General features: G+C 32.1%; 1 protein-coding gene across 1 annotated transcript in view; it reads right to left on the reverse strand.

Annotated features, from left to right (window-relative positions):
• CTNNA3 (catenin alpha 3) overlaps positions 1-14,273 on the reverse strand; it is a 1,416,183-nt gene that overhangs the window by 457,775 nt on the left and 944,135 nt on the right. Inside the window, exon 12 of the mRNA XM_039871928.1 lies at positions 12,080-12,236. Within this exon, the coding sequence (XP_039727862.1) occupies positions 12,080-12,236 (157 nt within the window). The remainder of the gene's footprint in view (positions 1-12,079; positions 12,237-14,273) is intronic.

Consider the following 14,273-nt stretch of genomic DNA (forward strand, 5'->3'; position numbering starts at 1 on the left):
ACATTTAAATTATTATCTAGAATCTCAGTAACTTCTGGTGAGAGGGAAGAGTCTAATTTTACCACCCAAATCATATTTAGTCTGACTCAAATAGACATTTATTTTGCTTTATTATGATTATACAAAATTATCCAGTTGTGTCTGCATGGACAACCAAGGAGTTATAGAGAAAGGGACTTGAGCTTTTGTTAATTATTTGACTCAAAAGCTGAATAATTAAAAAATCTAAAGTTAAGCTTAAGAGGAAGGTATATCTATCACTCTAATGCAATAAAATTCCAAACGAAAAAACTCAATTATTGTCTAAACATAGACTCCATATTCTGACATCTAAAAAATAGGTAGACACTAATTTGAGAAGGAAAATAAGTTTTAATAGGGAAAAGTAGGTTGACCTGACTAGAGGGTACTTAAAAGTAAAATCATTATTATTTATTGTCTTAGAGAATTTAAGCAATCCAGAAATTCTCTATGATAGCTTTCTGTATGTTAAAAGTGATTATACTAACCAAATTCATTAAAGGTAAAGCAACAAATTAGTAAATATCTATGAAACTTTTACAATTCTTAGAATAAATGGTTACACACATACTAATAATAGTATTTCTTTAAAAAAAATTAAAAGCTTGTACCAAGGTAACATGTACACACACAGGCACACACACACACACACACTATGGAACAGCTATTACTACCATATAAATATTGATGCATAAAAATTATAAATTCATTTATTTAAATAGTGGCAGTAAAAATATATATCATGTTTTTTAAAAAGTATTTTAATTAATACAGTCACTACATATTTTTTGCTAATTATGATAGATAGAAGCTAATAAAACCATAACTGAGGTATAATTTTAGAATAAGTTTCCATAATTTAAATATTTCTATAATATATTAAATTATTTAGATTGCAATCATGGCACCCACTAGTGCTTTCATCCCCCAAAGAAAAGTCTTAGTAGGTTCCTCCCTCTCTGGCAGCTGCTTTAAATTTAGTAAGTGGGTATCCCTTAGTTATGATCCAGGTGTTGGATCTTTAGGACAAGCGAGTCTGTGTGTGAGCCATTTAAGAATGGATTCTCCATTTCCTACAGTTCTATGGTTCTCTTGGACTTAATCCCTGTTGGTTTTCAAAACCAGACATTTCGGGGGGTCTTGTCTTTCCGGTGCTGGATACAAGAGTTGGAGTACCCAATGCTGGGCATAATTTTTTTCCTCCTTGAGAAAGAGTTCTGTATTTTTTTGATCACTCCTGGGTGTGGGTCACCCTCCCTGAGATGGGATCCCAGGCAAGCCTATATCTCTGCCTCTCCTATCCATCTCCATGTGTCTCTTTTATCTTTGTTGTAGAGGTACTATTCATCTAGCTCTCAGGTCTTTTGCGAGTAAGATTCTATATATAGTTCTAAATGTGTTCTATCCATGGGAAGAATTAAGTTCAGGGTCTTGCTCCACTGCCATGTTGAACCTGACCTGCCTCAAATGATCATTTAACAGATATCACACTTGTATTATGAAAACCTGAAATTTCAAAGCAACCGATTCTCTACAAATAAATTTGTAATATAAAGAGAAAACAAGCACTCATAAAATTATCTATAAATGGATGTAAATTGTTCACTTATTTTTAAATCCTTGCTAATTATATATTTTAAAACTATTATGGAGAACCAGATTGAACTTTGATTATTGTATCTTTTATTATTATAGAGATGAAATTAGAGTGACCAGTGACCATGGATTATGCATTGGATCTTCTTTGAATTAAATCCTTTAAGTCCTTACAATGAACTCCTAAATGCCAATATAAAGGAGTGTTTGCAAATTTAAGTAAAAATAAAACCTGATGTGGTTTCAAAGATGAGCTATCACACAATTCTTTTGCTGGTAGAAAGATAGCCTTGGTGTCTTTCCTAACATAAACTATTTTACCACATTGTAATTGGCATCTGAGGGCTTATTTCGTCATTAAACCATAGATAGCTTGTGAATAAGTCCAATGCCTCTTCTTCACCATTGTATCTCCAGGATAAATACAAATTATTGGCAGACACAATAAATAGTAAACTATTAATACCAAAGTGTTCATTGTGCACTTGCTTTAAGAACACTAATTTCTTCTTTATTTACTATCAAGATTGCTATAAAGATGGTAGCACAGAATGTCATTTAAATCTTGTGGCCATGCTCCTGTGGAAAACTTTTCAGCTTTAGGTTTGAGTTTTCATATATCCAATGTAGAAGATTCTACTGCCTGAGGCAGGCTCTGATTATTTTGATGCCTTAGATCTCCTAATCCAATAGAAGCAAAATGTCTGCCACGCAGATTTGCTCATCAGGAGGCAAGGGCTTTCATCAAAATCCTTAGTAAAGAGAAAATTGTAAAACCTAGGAAAGGTTACACAAGGGACTTCAATTATACATGTAATAACAAGTATGACAAAAGCTTCACGGTAAAATTAAACTGTTTTATTCTATACACTAGTCTTCTATAGATGCTTGAATTATTTCACAATAAAATATATATATTTTAAAACTAGCCATTCTTTCTCCACCCTCACCTACAAAACAAGAGTAAAAAGTGGCATAAAGGTTCACAAAATATTATTTCATCAGATTTTGATCCCAGGTGATAAAGGTTTAGGTATTTTTCACCTTCATAAAGCATTTTCTTAAACTGTATTACTAAGATTCACAATTAAGTTAAAGAATACTGGATAATCACCATTATTTGGTAAGTTTTAGGTGCTGATAGAGTTATCCCGAGATCACTCTGTTACCCCAGGCACACAACCAACCACACTGTTGGTTGTACCTTGAGATTTACTTCTCCTATTCACTATAACTCTTTAATTATAAAAGTTTAAGAGAAGCAGAAATTATAACATAATACAATATAGAAAATAATCTACTTAAGCAATCATGAATGCTATTTTTCATCAAATTTTGTTCTAATATTATTTTTAAAGAATAAAGCATTACAAATAAAATTTAAGTACCATACGTACTCTTTCTCAGTCCCATCCAACTTCCTCCCTCTTCAGAGCTAATCGTTCTTATATATTTGTTACATATGACATTTATGGCATCCTACTGTTCATACTGCTCTAAAACTTGCTAAGATACTCAACATTACTTTTAAAAATCTGTCCTATTAACATGTGAAACAAATTTAATTGTTTTAACTATTATATTTGTTATTTATTCATTCTCATTGATGGATGCTTATATTATTTCCATATTGCACTATTTAAAAAAACATAACAAATATACTTGTACAGCCCTCTTTATCAATATGTGCTCGTTTCTTCATTATATATAGAAAGATATTTGTGGCAAAATAATCCAGATACCATACATTGCTATTTTGTTTTTCAAAGAGATTATAAAAATTTATATTCTCCAAAACAGCATATAAAATTTACCATTTTACTACATTTTATCTAATATTGGGCATTATCATAATTATTTAATATCTTGATATCTGGTACCTATATACCAGATTTTTAAAGATAATTCTTAAGTTATTTTGATGAACTATAATGTAATAACTATTGGGATAGGTTTAATGAAGGTAGCTTCTTTAAAGGAATTTATCTTTCTCATACCTAATTTAAATTTTAATAATGTCCTGCCAATGATATTAATAATAATGGTTATCTTTTACTGGGCCACTTCAAATGTCCTAGATACTGTTCAAAACATTTTAAATACATCATTTCATTTAATTCTTTCTATCATGTAATAATGGCTCTGAGAGTGCAGGGAATTTTGTCTGTTCTAGTTTTGTCTGTTCTACTGACTGTTCTAGCACCAGGATTTAAAACGGATTGTCACCTACTAGGTGCTCAGTAAATTATTTGTTAAATAAATGAGTAAATGTATCTTAGTTCTTTCAGGCTGCTATAACAAGATAACACAGGCTGAGTAGCATAAAACAACTGAAATTTATTGTTCACTGTTTTGGAGGCTGGGAAGTCCAAGATCAAGGCACCAGCACTGTTGCATTAATGATAGCCTTCTTCCTGTGTTTTTACTGTGCCTTCTTACTGTGTCCTTATATAGTAGAAGGCACTGGGGACCTCTGAAGGGTCTCTTTTATAAGAACACTAATACCATTTATGAGGACTCCCCCTTCATGATCTAAGCACCTTTCCAAAGGCCCCACTTTCTAATACTTTCACATTAGACATTAGGATTTCAAAATATGAATGGGGGGGGCACAAACACTAAAACTATAGCAAAATGATATAATTATTAACATTTTAGAGGAGGGCATTTAGTGAGTCAATGTTTAATTTATTTCCCAAAGATGACAGAACTGGTAGGAAATAGCAGAATTTTGAATCTTTAGCATTCTTACCCTCTAAACAGATTCTTCTCTTTATGTGTTTCCCATAGATTCTAGAGATAGAATTCATTGTCTTGATGTGTTATCTATGAGTTCCTTATAAAATTTTAATAAGAATGATATGTGCTTTTGTGAGAATGTAATTCTTAGCTGCATTTTCCAAATATACATAAATTGTTCACAGCACAATCTCTGGAGCCACTTTGTAAGCAGAGATTTCTATTGTTTGTTAAAATTTCCCAGGATGTTATCAAAATCCCTAAATCTATGCCAACATAAATTTGGAAGCTCAGATACATGACTTCATACTTTCAGATCTTGCATCTGTACCCACACGGGGAACAAGTGGCATAATTCTTTCTAGGTCCAGAGGATGATCTTTGGAGAGCAGTGGGTAGGGACCTGCTTGTCCTGCCTAAAAACCTTCCTCTCTAGCTAAAGTCTTTGGATTTTCAGAATTCTCAGAAGCATGCATTGGACTCATTAGTAGATGGGAGACTATTGTATGCCAAGGAGAAACTTTCTAGTCTCTCATCTAATCGATAAAATGTCCCACAGGTTTCACCATATTAAGGATTTTTATACATTATTAATTAGATTACACTGACTAAATGCATATGCTTAAAGGTGAGACACTGACCAGCAATAATTAAATACAAATGAAATTATGAGACTCTCTTCAATTCTTTGTTTTTGTCAGAAGTTCCTCTCAAGACTATGGCAAATAATATGGTTATTAATACTGTGCAGACATTCACTGAGACAATTTAAAACATTTTTTATTAAAGGTCTGTTCTATGATTCACAGCCTTTGTAAGTATATAACTAGTGCATCTACAAAATTTAGAAAATATTTATTATCTTTTTATACAAGACTAAACTATAAGCCCTTAGTGCTATTTATTTTATCAGTAAGATTATTGACGATTACCCAAGCTTTATCTTAAAGTTCTAGTAAAAATTCTCAAATCTGATTTTGACAAAGCCAAAAAAGTCTCTAATTATGGCTCTTCTCAAGACCTAATTCATAATGTTCAAACAATAGTCCTGCAGTGTACCTATTGTTCATGCAAATGAAAGCATCTTGAGTGAACTTGCCTGTTAGTACATGAAATGTTGAGTGATAAATTCCAGTTCACATGCCCAAACTACTCTTCAGTCATGTAAGTACAGGCAGTAATTCAAAACATAATTACCCATAGAGCAACAATGGATTGCTTTAGGGGAGCATATTCAATCATTTTTGAATGCATACTTTCTCCCTGTCTTTCCATGACTTATGTAAAGCTGTGTGTATAATTTCTCTGCAATCTCCACGATGATCACTGAGCCATATACCACCACATTAAAATGTAAATGTAATTACAGAGGACCCAGAAAAAAAACCCTTATAACCATAACAGTGCTCTCTCTTGACTTTAGCCAATGGCACACAAGATCCTGGCTGCAAGTCATCACTGGAATACCCTGATGAACAGCTGCTTTTCTTGGTAAATGGATACCTGGATTATTCAAACTAAACTGAGTTTCAGTTATCAAACTGGCTCTCACTTCATTTTTCTATTGTTATATCTTGGGTGTACCAGTTTTACATTTTGATATTTTTGAGGTAGGGTAAAGATAGTGAGGGAACACCTGCTTTATATTGGGTTTATTTTATTTTCACTTCCAAGAGCAATTGAATCATTATTTAGCACTACACTACCTACTTCTATAAAAATGTTTTTCAGGATCTGGAGTTAATGTTCTGAAAATTGACGTAGTCTATGACACTGTTATGTAAAATTTTAGGTGATTTACATTTTTCTACAAATGTTCCAGGTTGTATATAATGGTGCCTGTCAACTTTTTGAGCTCAGTACCAATGTAGATTTAGGTTTCTGTTCCTGTAATACTGGACAACTTGCTGTCCTTCAAACACCAAATGTACTTTCACATGCTTTTATCTTTCTGGGATGCCATTCCAATTTCTTCAAGGTTCAATTTACCAATTCAATTGAACTACTATCTCTTTAAAAATGCTTCCCTTGTTACAGTGACCCTCCAGTGATATTTAAGGAACAGCATTTTGTTTATGTGAGTACTATAATTCTGTACATTCTATAGCTTGTGAGTTCTTTGAGAGCAAACATTGTGCTTTTTTCTTCTTTACATCATCTTCCATTTCCAAGCATATTGCTTGCATGTAGTTGATATTCAATACACTTATAAAAATTCACTTTTGCAGAATATGATCTCAAATCTCAATTTTAAGAATGTATTTATATTGAAACACTTTATGTCTTGGTGCCTATAAGCAATTAAAATGTTAAGTAGGTATGTTGAAAAGGTATGTAAGTGATGTATGATGACAGATAATCAGTTATAATTATATCATATAATTCTACCTATACATAAGTATATACTATACTGGTCATCTTTTTTCCCAACAGCTATTCCATAAACATTTTACTGGGATTGAACAGTGTATAGTTTGTGTGTAATTAATTTAAAATTTTGACATTGTTAATATTATTATGTATTTATTCAGTATTATTATAACAAATTAAAATTTTATTTTCATTTTTATTTTCTAGTTTCCTTTCTTTTTTTTGTCAAATGATTCAGGTATAACTGTTTAGAAGCCAAAGATTATGTTCATCACAATGTCATGAACACAGAGGCCTGTGTTAGTGCATTTTTGATGGCAGAGTTATCTTTGTGTCACTAAATCAAGGTCACAGAATATTGAAATAATTAATGATTAAAATTATTTGTCGTAATATAAAGATGTAAAAAATATTTATTATATGGGTAAGTACATTTAATACAAGCATAATACATAACCTCTCCCCCCATATTAGTCTTCCAAATATTAAATAAAAAGGCTCCTAGTAAGTAGGTTCAGTTAGAAAGAAAGATTATATGGCAATTCAAGTAAGATATAATAGTTTGAACTGGAGTGAGAGCAGTGGAGATAGAGGAAAGTGGACGTGATGAAGAGAAATTTAGGATATGGAATAAAGGAGATCTGAAAACATCTTTCAATAATTTTATTCACTGAGAATCAATATGATGTCATCTTTAAAATAAAAATACCTTTTACAGTAAGGGAAAAGCAGTTCTAATTCTAATCAATAAATGGTCGGTCAATCTCTCTTTTAGAAAATTTCAAACCATGTCAGTGGCTTTCTCCATTCCTCATGTGATCCCCTTTCCCCAGTAATTCCTATTATCAATGCTCTCTTGCAACTTGTTTCTTCCACTAACTTTTATTCATTATTCAATCTCTAATAACATTTGTAGACTTTCACACTTAAATTTATGCAATGAATATTTAATAAATGAAGGAACAAATAAATGAAAGACAGGTTATATCTTCACCAACCCTCACATTTAATCAGTTCTTAGTAATTGTCCAATAGATCCTTAAATCAATGGTCCAAGTCATTCCCTCTTCTATTTAAATTTACTTCTAAATTCAGTTCCTTGAGATTATTGCTCACTGTGAGTCAGATAATGCAATGGTTCAAAAAGCTGATGCATGTGTTATTATGTTTTCTAGATTTGCATCTTAAACAGAGATCTTAAATGCTTTTATAGTCCTACATGAATAACTAATACTGGGGATTTCAGGCACCATGGAAGGCTGAAAAGACAGAGCTCAAATCTCATCATATCTTCTTTCTATAAAATAACAGACCCTGATTTGATCAAAGAAACTTCAGACCAATGACTTTCCGAAAAGTGTTTTGTTATATGTATTTTCAGAGAGTGATAAAAAGCATAGTGAATGATGTTGGAATAAGCCCTGTAGTCAGTGATGGGACAAAAAGTTTGGATACCTACTTTTAGAAAATTTTTTCTAATTTGTTGTGACATAACACTGACATGAATAACATTACACCCACAAAAAAGCCTTTTTTGGACAAATAAATGGCAGAGGACTTAAGCAAACATCTTTTTTGTTTGAGGAAGTAAGTTTTAGTTCACCATTTCATTTTATTTTTACACATAAAATTTAAAAATATATAATTAGATGAGTTGGCTATAGTCCTTATGATTTTCAAAAAGTAACTAATTGCACACGTTTAAAGTTTTCTATATATAGCAGAAAACAAAATAACCCCAAAATAGCTTGTGAAAATTGTATTTTAATTTATGTATTATGAGAAATTTAGTAATTATATTATCATACAATTTTAAAATAAACAATGAAATTTCTATATTTGAAATTGCAATAGATAAGTGAAAGATATTTGGTGTTAAAGATATCCTTATTTCAAGAGTTACTAAACAATATTAGATAATCTAACCTCTCTAAAATATGTTTATAAGGCAAACATTTTATTAATGTGATTTCTATCTTTGCTAATGACAATAAAATAATAGTTTAAAGTCTAAAAATACTTTTTCACTAATTTTAGGCTTTAATTTTTGTTCGTATTTTAATGTGGAGAACTGATGTTCTTAGAATCCACAAATTTTCTCAACTGACTCAGGAAAAAGTGGGAATCTTTTTGTGACCCCTCTTTTTTATCTTATTTAAAAAAAAAGAATTGAGTATTGCTATTGACTACTGGGAAAATAAAAGGCCAAGAAATAGATGAAATGTTTATAAAAAATTTAAAAACATAATATTCTCTAGGTAATTCATAATTCAGATACTCTGTGAACTAACTTGTCAGTTGTTCCACTTGGCAACAGTATGACCAGAAGTCTGAGAATATAAACAACATAGTCTACAAGATCATTATAAAGTAATACCAGAGAAGTCATTTACTGCTGATTACATATGCAACTTATTCTAAAAAAATCTACCCCTCCCAAAAACCACCAGATTGTCACAGCCCCATAACAGCAATTTGAACCATGATTAGCCATCTGAAAAAAAGGTAAACCCACCCATGGTTGACCAGTGATCTTGAACTTTGGACTTTTAGCCTGGCACTAAAAAGATGTATGGGGCAAGCTAGATTCTTTCTTATGACTAGGAAGATCCTAAGAGAAGATGCCATTATCTATGGGAACAGATGTTGCGAATGTATGATGTAACAAAAAAAGTATCACTGGAGCTCATGCTAAACAAATACAAGGTAAGTTTTTGAAGGCACAGAAACCTGGGAAAGTAGTGGATGCCACTCAGTGTTTGGAGCAAACATATTTTGTTCTCCACTCAACAGCCATTTCCTCTTCTGTTCCTTCTGATAAATACTTTGATTTTGTTTGTACAGTAATTAGTCAGAAACATTGAATTATGACTGGTCTAAACCTAGTGGTCTGCTAGAATCTATACTGGCTTACAAGAACTGTTTTATGCCTTTTTTCCCAGTTTGAGTTCAATGGCATCACATTGGTAGCTTGAAACCTGTCAATGTGGGAGTATTTATGCTACAGAAAGCAGCAAGTGTTACAAATTAGGATTACCATTCGCTCTAGTCCCTAGTCCATTTTTAACCATTTATCAACACTTTAAGTCCATTGAGGAAATCATATTTCCTTTTGCCACTGATTGATCTAGGAGTAGGTATAGGACCAAGTTCTGACCTATGACAAGTGTTAGAAAGTCTTATGGAAGACTTCTGGGAAAGATTTCTTCCTTTTAAGCTCAAGCTAATAAGCCACCTTGCCTTCCTGCTTTAGGTGGTATTGTGTAATGTTTTGAGATGTAATGCTTTGAGATGCAACCATGAGGGAAGGTCAATAGAATCCAGAGATGTTTACGTAGGTCATTAATAACCTTAAATGACTAGAGAGCATCCAAAGGGCCGGAAAGTAGAAACAGTCCACCCTAGTATAGAAAATAATGAGCTCATTGTCTGTATACAATTTAAAAACAATTATGAAACACATTAAATATTAATCCACTTTTGATTACTACCCTGTACTGACAATTCTAAACAATGCTAGTGATAAGATATTCCTCCTCACATACCTAGACTTCTCCTATCCATGTTCTCTGGTATGCTGTGACTAGTAAGTCCAGAACCAACTATCTTAAACATCTAGTTACATGAGATAATTAAAGGTTTCTATTCTTTAAGAAACTTTCATATGAATTTTCTGTTATGTGCAAGCAAAATATTCTGAAGTACTAAAGTTGTTAACAGAAAGTAGCAGACTCAGAAAGTTTCTAGGTCAGGTTAATCTAGTACTCAAAGGAAAAACCATAGTTCCTGCTCTGAAGACCCATGGAGTTCCTTAGATATCAGGCCTGCTCAGATCAAAGTATTCAAGACCTGGACATTTATGGTTTCTGTTCTTATGTGTCCAGGAGAGTCTCCTTATTATGTCATCAGTAAACCTATAATAAAGTGCTTTTACATCAAGCATTATGAGAAGACTTCTTTGCATCATAACCAAAAGAACTAACTATAAAAACAGAACCTAGTATTGAACGACTAAATTATAAGCGACTACCCCAATATAAGAAATTGATTAGATTCACATTGCAAAATCTATACTAAGATGACAGTGAATAGACAAAAATATGCATGTTTATAATAGTTAAAATTACAATTTAGCTAAACACTAACAAAAGGAAAACAGATGAATCATTTTTTTGAAGATTATACAATGATGTGAGAAAATTCAGCCAAACATTTTGTGTAAAAAGGCAATTTCTATACGTTATATATACACATATAAATTATTTGTCCTTTTACACATGTTTGGCGAAATTTATATTTAGGCATGTATATAAAATTTATATATTACATATCATGACTCGATTACTTAAAAATATAAATTTATAGATAAATGTTGGATGAAATAAATTAGATACTCTACAGAAATAAAACAATTTTAAAATAACTAGCACACTTTTTTTCATTAATAATGCATGAAAATATACTAAGGAACTATTGTTTAGGATGAGAATGTACACATATATGAAACCAATGAATTCAAGTTAGAAAAAAGTACATCAGGAAACTTTCAAAAGATAAAATTATATTAAAAATTCATGAGAATTTGCACTTTATAACAAAGGATATTATTACATTCCAAGAAAAAGCTCTCTCAAAAAAAGAGAAAAATATATAATTTAAGGAGAAGCTTAATTTTTATGAGAAAAAAAAAGATGAAAAAGTATTTAGTTCTGTGCTGTTACAACAGTATAATCAAAACCTGAGTTATATATCTGAAGATATGACTTTATGAGAGTAATTTCCCAATCCCGTGGGATGCCATTCTAATCTGTGATGAGAGAGAATCATCTAGGCTTCACATGGGATCTCGAGCTTCTCTATTACTGATATAGTTAGATGTTTAGATATTTTTATTTGATTTTTTAGATCACTGCTATTCAAATACATATACTGGTAGTTGAAGTACACATTGTATCTCAAATCAATAGAGTTTTCCCGTTAGTACATATATTTTCTTCTGAGTGAAGAAAAATTTGGTTGGAAGAGAAGTGCAGGAAAATGAAAAGATATAAGTATATTAAGGAAGGAAAAAAATGGTGATTTATTTGAAAAGCCAGGAAATGCCTAAGATTTTCAGCTACTATTTTCAATTGTGCTTTGTCCAGGAATAGGAGTTTCTTTTAGAGAGACAATGTAAATTATTAAGATGTAACGCTTATAAATCATGAGGCTTATTATCCTAGAATAGATCATATAAAACAGTACTTTGCAATAAATGTCTTGTTATATTTTATAAAATTAATAATATTCAGTATTATTGTGTTTCAGAAAATTTACTAGAGCAAATATATAAACTAAAAGATCAAAAACATACCAGATACAGCAAGGAAGTCATCAATACTTGTAATGTCATCTACAGCTTCTGTGAGGACGTGGATATGATTCTCCCATGTGTGCTTGTACATTTCCATGGTTTTTTTGACCACTTGACTTTTGGGTCGTGCAGCCAAAGCAAGTGCAGCATTAATAATCTGTAAAGATTTAGAATGTTCACATAGTGATTTCTTTGGGAATAGTTACCATTGTCCAGGTGACAGTTACTCTTAAAAAAAAAAAACAAAAATTAGACACATTCATCTTCAACAACAGGAAAAATGGTAGAATGTCCTCATGTATAACTCCCTTTTTGCTTTTTGGTAACAATTTCATTTTGTTTTTTTGACAAGATTTTAACTAACTGTAGAACTATTTATTGAGTGCCAATGCACTAAGAACTACGAGATTCAAAGATAATTGGTATCTGCCTTTAAGGAGCTTGTATATTACTCAACGGAATGGGCAACATATAACCATAACTCAGTTCAGAATGCAATATATGCCATAAGTACAGATAATGGTTAATAGGCTTTAGAGAGTAATGGAGAAATGATTGTAGTATTGATAGAAAAGGAGAGGTAGGAAAGTTAGGGTTATAGAGGCAGACATGTGTGATTCTTTTGAAGGAAAGTGTTGATGAGGGGGTATTAGATTTCCTATCACAGATGTTGACTTTGAAAGGCTCTTGGCTCCTCCGACATGTTACATAGTGGATAATAAGAGAACTGTAATTAGAGTTCCTAAAAAAAGTAGTTATCATTCATTTGTTCATTTGTTCATGCACTGAAACAAAATTTTAGTATGTAGCAGCAATGGATCAAATTCTGCACTGGATACTGACATCACAGCCTATAATACAGTAGGGCATCAAAACCCTGCAACTGCAACATACCGGTGATTCTAAGAGGTTAGACTATATCAGGATCACCACCTAGAGGGCTGTAAAAACACAGATGCCTGAGCCACATCCTGGAGTTTCTGATTCAGTTGATGCCCTGGGGCCTGAGAATTTGCCTTTCTAACAAGTTCTTGGTGGGGCTCTCACTCTGAGAATCCCTAAAATATATAATAAATATGATAGCACAAGGGCTATTGTAAAGGGAAGTACAAGATTCCCTATAATACATGGGAAAGATACCCAGCTCTATAAGGAAAAATGCCCAAAAGTACTAAAATCTGAAAAATATGCAGAAATTTGTATAAGGTGATACTCTTTTGGGGAGAGGCAATAACACATGCAATACCATAGAAGTGAGATAAAGCCTAAGCCCACGCCTGGGAAATACTCAGCAGAGAGGAAATAGTTATAGAGTTGGAAGAAAATCAAAGGAGACAATGGGAAGGAGGAGGAGAAAAACACCTTTGTCAAGTACCCACAAAGTGGGAGTGATAGAGATGAGAAAATAAATCATCAAGAAGGAGGTAGAAAACTAAGGTATTAAGATTCAAGATGAGAAAGAAAAATTTTTCAAAAGGTCAAATGTAGGAGAATTAAAAATGGCTTTCGAATTTGGAAAACAGGAGTCACTGGTATAACAGAATGTTGGACACAGGACTCAGAATTCACTAACATATCATGGAAACAATAAAAAGAACCTTTTCCTACTAAGTAGCCTAAAGGCTACACCTTACTTAAATGACTTCCAACAAATTATTAAAGGTAGAGGAGGGGAAAATTTGTGGCTTGAAAATATGTTGATATTCTCTTCTTTATTTCTTTTTTATGAAAGAAAAGCACATTAAATTTTCAGAAAACACATTACTTTTAGAAATAACTACTGTACAGTATTCTTTGACTTCAGTTTTAGAGTTTTATTAACCTATTAACTTACAATGTATGTTTGTGTATATTGCAAGGTTCTGGTCTCTGGTGTTTCATTGTTCCTGCAATTGGACAACTGTGTACACATGTGGTTGTGCTGAAATTATGCCTTCACAGAGAGGCATACTTTTAAAGGAGTATTGGTGCAGAACCCTCAGTGGGAATATGGAGTCACAAATATAAGACAAGCTGTATTTGTAAAGAACATTTTCAGTTCTGTTGCTGATCCAATTTATCTGATTCAACACTGCACACTATAAGAAAATTTTATCCTACTCGACTCTCCTGATATTTAGCTTAAATCTAAAAGCAGACAAAATTCAGAAGATATGATAGCCCTCTTTAAGACAAAAAAAAAAAAATCTTCATC

The sequence above is a fragment of the Pteropus medius genome, unplaced genomic scaffold (genome assembly GCF_902729225.1).
Source record: "Pteropus medius unplaced genomic scaffold, Ma_sr-lr_union100, whole genome shotgun sequence".
NCBI lineage: Eukaryota > Metazoa > Chordata > Mammalia > Chiroptera > Pteropodidae > Pteropus > Pteropus medius.